The 6540-nt window shown below is 41.9% G+C and overlaps 1 protein-coding gene across 1 annotated transcript in view; it reads left to right on the forward strand.

Annotated features, from left to right (window-relative positions):
* The window catches only part of LOC105545763 (serine/threonine-protein kinase Nek5-like), a 71229-nt gene that overhangs the window by 50564 nt on the left and 14125 nt on the right, over positions 1-6540 (forward strand). Inside the window, 4 exon segments of the mRNA XM_011988793.1 lie at positions 20-136; positions 1107-1193; positions 3763-3855; positions 4750-4824. Of these exon segments, the coding sequence (XP_011844183.1) occupies positions 20-136; positions 1107-1193; positions 3763-3855; positions 4750-4824 (372 nt within the window).

Consider the following 6540-nt stretch of genomic DNA (forward strand, 5'->3'; position numbering starts at 1 on the left):
TATTTCATTCAATAAATAGGGTCTTCGTCCATCTTCTGCCGAGCCAAATCACAACCAGAGACAAGAGCTAAGAAGTAATGGAGAAGAGCCTAGATTCCAGGAGTGGCCATTTAGGAAAAACGAAATGAAGGAACAGGTTAAAAACGTTAATTCCAGGGCTACCCTTGTATTTCTTTGTATTACTGTCTTTTGTACTGTAATAGGAAGTTACTTCTGTTTCCTACAGTGCCCCTGAATATGTCAACACCATGCTGAGTGTTACAGGGGATACAGAGTTAGGTATTTCACTTTTTCAGATAATGCAATATGGCTAAGTTCATACAGCTTTTCACCTTGCGATTCACAGAGTAACTGTCCCTCATTAACAGATTTGGGATTTGTATTAGTTTCCTGGGCTGCTGTAACAGAGTTCAACAAACTAGGTGGCTTAACACAATAGAAATGTATTGTCTCATAATTCTGGGAGAGTGGAAATCCAAAATCAAGGTGCCAGCAGTACCAAGTACCCTCTGAAACCTGTAGGGGAATCCTTCCTTGCCTCTTCCCAGCTTCTGGTGTGTCGCTGGCAGTCTTTGGCATTCCTTTACTTGCAGTCACATCACTCCATTCTCTGCCTGTATCACATGCTGTTCTTCCTGTGTGTCCGTCTTCACATGGCCATCTACTTGCAAGGACACCAGTCATATTGAACTAAGGGCCCACCAGTATGATCTCACCTTAACTAGTCTCATCTGCAGTGACCCCGTTTTCAAATGGGATCACATTCTTAGGCACTGGGGATTAGGACTTCAACATATTTCTTTTTGGGGAGAGACAAAGTTCAGTGCGTAAGAGGGTTATATATAAAAGTGGGATTTATAAAGTCAGTGTACGTCATGAACACATTTGGGTTGTATATAAAATTGAGCTTTGTAGCTGAAGCTACTGTCTCACAGGGTGTGAAGTACCAGAGCCAAAACATAAGACAGATTATCATCTTTAGGAGCAACATATTTTTCTAACCTTATTTTATATTACACACTTTTGAAATTGTAGGCTGCATAAATATTATTTTGGTTATGGTGTTCATAAACATTTAAAGTTTCTGGATTGGGTTTGCTTTCCAGGAATATTGGAAGCAGTTAGAGGAAATACGCCAACAGTACCACAATGACGTGAAAGAAATTAGAAAGAAGATGGGGAGAGAACCAGAGGTAAATTCATTCTTCTAGGGGAAACATTGTCCTATCGATTTAGAGCTAACTAAATTGAGCCGGTATTAAAAGTAATGATTTTCTCACAGAAAAGATAAAGTTTTATCATAGAGATAATCATGCAGAATTCTTTTTTAATAGGAAAGCTGTCAGACCTCATTGGAGCTTCAGTTTATTATGGTTTACGAGAGACTCCACAAGATAATAAGGATATCTGAGATTCTCAGGGATGGCTATTATTAAGAGTACTTATTGATTGTTTTTCTTATGAATCACTCAATATGTATTTACTGAGCAGCAACTTTAGACCAGAACTGGATTAGATGCAGAAAGTACAAAATGAGTGTAAGTTCATGCCCAGAAGGAGCAAAACAACAACAACAACAACAACAACAACACACTAGCATTTTTTCAACTCTCTGCAGGGTAAGGTTCTAAAGGCTATTTAAGGCAAAATCTGAGTGCAGTTGAACTGCTGCTTAAAAATTTCTTAAAGGCGCCACATTGGAAATTCATCCTTCCATCTCCCAAGAAGGTCTCTAGAGTTGGCACAGATCACTGCTTCTTCAGAAGAGCTGCAGATGAAATAGCCAGCCTGTGTTTGGAAACCATGTTGTAAGGAAGACACATGGCTATTGAAACACTAGGAACGCACTCAGTGCCCTGGAATGCTCTCTTAGGAGAAGCTTGCAGGCACTGAGATGGCTGTCTCGCATCCCACATGGACTTGGCCACACACTCATTGAGTAGAGCCACCATGCTGCTGAAATTGATCGCTCTCTCTTTCTCTTCTACCGCAGTGCATACAGATAAATATATTCATATAAGTCAAATGAATGTATGGTGCAATTCAGTTGTTTTTGCCAGGCTGTGAACCAGAGCTTTCACATACTGTATTAGTCTGTTCTCATACTGCTAATAAAGACATACCCGAGACTGGGTAATTTATAAAGAAAAAGAGGTTTAATAGACTCACAGTTTCACATGGCTAGGGAGGCCTCACAATCATGGCAGAAGGGAAGGGTGGAGCAAAGTCATGCCTGACATGAAGGCAGGCAAGAGAGTTTGTGCAGGGGAACTCTCATTTACAAAACCATCAGATCTTGTGAGTCTTACTACCATGGAAACAGTATGGGGGAAACTGCCCCCATGATTCAGTTATCTCCACCTGGCCCCACCCTTGACACACGGGGATTATTACAGTTCATGGTGAGATTTGGGTGGGGACACAGCCAAACCATATCACATACATACTTTCTTTTATTTACCCCATACAGAGAAGTTAAGTAGTTCATCCAAAGTCACGTAGCTATTACAAGGCAGACTAAATATTTCAATATCTGACTCTAGGCTGGGCATGGTAGCTCATGACTGTAATCCCAGCAATTTGAAAGGCTGAGGTGGGAGGATCGCTTGAGCCCAGGAATTTGAGACCAGCCTGGGCAACATAGGGAAACCCTAGCTCTAAACATATATATGTGTGTATATATATGTGTATATACACAGATATATACAAAAAAATTTTAAATTAGCTGAGCATGGTGGTTTGCACCTATAGTCCTAGCTACTTGGGAGGCTAAAGCAGGAGGATTGCTTGAGCTGGGAGCTAAAGGCTGCAGTGAGCCATGATTGTGCCACTGTGCCCCAGCCTAGGATACAGAGCAAGATTCTGTCTCAAAAAAATAAAATAAAGTAAAATAAAACAAAAATCTGACTCTAAAACCCCTACTCACATTCATGCCTGTAATCCTAGCACTTTGGGAGGCCAAGGCAGAAGGATTGCTTGAGCCCAGGAGTTTGAGACCAGCCTGGGCAACATAATGAGACTCCATCTGTACAAAAAATTTAAAAAATTAGTGGGGCATGGTGGTAAATGCTTCTAGTCCCAGCTACTCAGGAGGCTGAGGTGGGAGGCTGAGGTTGTTCCACTGCACTCCAGTCTGGGCAACAGAGGGAGGCCCTGTCTCAAAAAATAAAAAAATACAATTATAACCGCTATTCTTTCTGGCATATGCAATTCTACTTGTAAATGGTTGGAATGATGAGACACATGTATAAAACAATCATAGGGTAAGCCCTGTAGGTGCACAGGAGTCAAGATGAGCAGAATGAGCAGGAAGCGGGTGTTTATGGAAGAAGTGGGTGGGGCCTAAACTGTGTCTGAGAAGAAGAGTGGAATATGGAGAGGCAGAGTTAAGAGAGGAGGGTGGGCTTCCTGAAAGAGTCATGCGAAGGTTGGGATAGAGGACTGCATGTGCTGGGAGGGGCAGCCTGGAGGTTGTTCTCTCCAGAGCAGAGGCCTGGCTCATGGTGGGCAGCCTGGAGCCATCATCAGCCTTATGTCTGAAGCTGATCTGGGATGGGCAGCCTGAGCCCTGCAAAAATGGATAGCAGACATTTCTACAGAGACTATGGAAGAGGGATTTGGGAAATATTGAGGCTGCGGGGGGGAAAAGGAGCCATCAAAAGGGTTCTGTCCAGCCATTCCATCATTGATCATGCATCAGCCAAGTAGCCTTCAGAGCTCACTCAGAACCAATCTTGTTGACTGTGTGTAATTGTGTTAAAGGAGAACTCAAAAATAAGTCATAAAACCTATTTGGTGAAGAAGAGCAACCTGCCTGTCCATCAAGATGCATCTGAGGGAGAAGCACCTGTGCAGGTAATGATGGCTGTGATTAGACATGTGTGTGCTTGCGGTGTGTGTGCTCTACCCAAGTGGCTCTTACCCTTCTCTGTGCAGCAGAACCATGTAGGGAACTTTTTTTTTTTTTTTTTTTTTTGCCAGGCTGGAGTGCAGTGGCATGATCCTGGCTCAGTGCAACCTCTGCCTCCTGGGTTCAAGTGATTTCCTGCCTCAGGCTCCCGAGTAGCTGGGACTACAGGCATGCGCCACCATGCCCAGCTAATTTTTGTGTTTTTAGTAGAGACAAGGTTTCACCATGTTGGCCAGGATGGTCTTGATCTCTTGACCTCGTGATCCACCAGCCTCAGCCTCCTAAAGTGCTGGGATTACAGGCATGAGCCACCACCTTTTTATCAGAACTTTTTAAAAACTCGGATGCCTCTCTCTGCCCCAGATGGTCTGGGATGGGGCCCAGGCATTCTGTCTGCAGAAGCTTGCTGGATGATTTAGTATGCAGCCAAATTTGAGAACTGCTGCTATTTAGCATAAGAACTTTCCACTCTTTGGAGGGTCTAAGTCAGTGTCTCAGACACATTGGTCAGGAAATCTGACAGTCAACTTCTCTTCCATTTCAACCTTATGTTTTTGGTGGAGGTAAGCGGCTGGGCAGAGTTGAAATAACAAATAAATCTCAAAAGAGTTTTTTTCCTTCTAAGAAAAGATTATACAATTATAATGCAAGATGAATCTGTTGATTTCAACCAATTCTGAGAATTATTCAACATTACATAAATCATAAAATGTTTTACTTTTCAAGGAGTTATATTGATTTTGTGAATAAGAAGCCCAAGCGTGCTTTTATTTTTGCTTAGTAAGAAGATTCTCAATGATTTGACCCATACTGAGAGTTACTATCTTTTTTTCTTTTAGACGGAGTTTTGCTCTTGTTGCCCAGGCTGGAGTGCAATGGCACGATCTCGGCTCACCGCAACCTCCGCCTCCTAGGTTCAAGCAATTCTCCTGCCTCAGCCTCCCAAGTAGCTGGGATTACAGGCTCCTGCCACCACGCCCAGCTACTTTTTGTATTTTAGTAGAGATAAGGTCTTGCCATGTTGGCCAGGCTAGTCTTGAACTCCTGACCTCGGGTGATCCACCCTCCTCAGCCTCCCAAAGTGCTGGGATTACAGGTGTGAGCCACCTCGCCCGGCCTAATTTTTATTATCTTTATAATTAGAGTAATTCTCTGTGTTTTAAATTATATTTATTGTTAGAGCTTGGTCCAGCGTCAACTAGAAATGGAAAATCCTCAAGGTATTATAAACTTGTTATTCAAAGGTGCCAGTAGAGTCACAGTCAAATTCCATGAAAACATGGCTCAGATATTACAGACATATTTTTCTCTCACATGTTTTTAACCTGGTTAGAGTAAATCCAGTGCCTTAAAGTTTTTTAAAGTCAGGTAATTAAACATAAACCACTGGAAGAACACAGATAAATGATGGTACCTTCCCTCAAAAAGTTTATATCAGGAATTGGGTGAATAAAATTTTGTATATTTTATGCAAGAGGAGTAACTTTGAAAGAAAGTACACCAAAATGCCAGTGGTGGTAATTGATGGTACCTGGATTGGTGTGAGTAGGGGTGATTATTGTCTCTCTACTTTTTAGATTTTTTTATAAGAAGGTTACAGAACTTTTACTACAAATATGTATAATAAAGTGTCCGTTCCTTAGTTCTGTCAGCATTCTAATCAATAGCTTCAAACAAAAAAGCCATCTGAAAGACAGGAATGGTGGCACGAGACTGTAGTTCCAGCTATTGGGAGGCTGAGGAGTTTGAGACCAGCCTGGGTAATATAGCGAGACTCCATCTCTAAAACAAACAAACAAAAGGCATCTGATATTTCCTGAAGGCTGTCCTCCAGAGCAATCCAGCAGCAGATCCCTTTGCAAACTCCTTACTCATTTTCCGTCCTGTTATCCTATTTTGTTCCCTTGATAGCACTAACACTTTCTGAAATTATGTCGTTTATTAACTCTTTTATTACCTATCCTACTGCAGTAAAATGTAAGCTCCATGTCAGCAGGGACCTTTCTGGTCATGTCCACTGTGCTAACCCATTTTGAGGGTGTCTGGCCCCTAGGGAGTGCTCACTGTGAATTTGTGAAGTGAATATTAAGATGAAGATGATGCTAAGTAGGTAGTTGGATATGTGAGTCTGGAGCTCAGAGGAGAGGAAAAGTGAAGCCTGAAGATACCCATTTAAGAGTCACTGCTTAACGGTGGCGTTTAAATCCATAGGAATGAGTGAAACCCCTTGTGTTAGGGAAAAGAAGAGCAGACGGCCCAAGATAGGACGGTAAGAAACCTCCGAATATGGAGTTCACATCTCAATTGTGCCTTTTGAAATTCTTGTTATCCAGTTTTAGTTTTCTTCTCTTCCTCCTTGAAACTGCCTGCCAATTTTCAGAGCCCTCTCCTTCCTGTCTACCATCATGAGTTGTGCACTTTGCTTATTTTCCGGATTAAGATCATAAGCCTCTTAAAGGAAAGATCCTGTAGTCAAAATTACATTCTTGAATTGAATTGGGTTGGACTGGAGTGGACTAGAGTGATAAGTATTGTCACATTATAGAATTTCACCCACTGAAGTGCCAGTGTTAAATGTAGAATGGATACTGTGCCCAAGTTTTTAGTGAATTATTATTAACTTTCCATTA

Source organism: Mandrillus leucophaeus, unplaced genomic scaffold (assembly GCF_000951045.1).
Source record: "Mandrillus leucophaeus isolate KB7577 unplaced genomic scaffold, Mleu.le_1.0 Scaffold338, whole genome shotgun sequence".
Lineage (NCBI taxonomy): Eukaryota > Metazoa > Chordata > Mammalia > Primates > Cercopithecidae > Mandrillus > Mandrillus leucophaeus.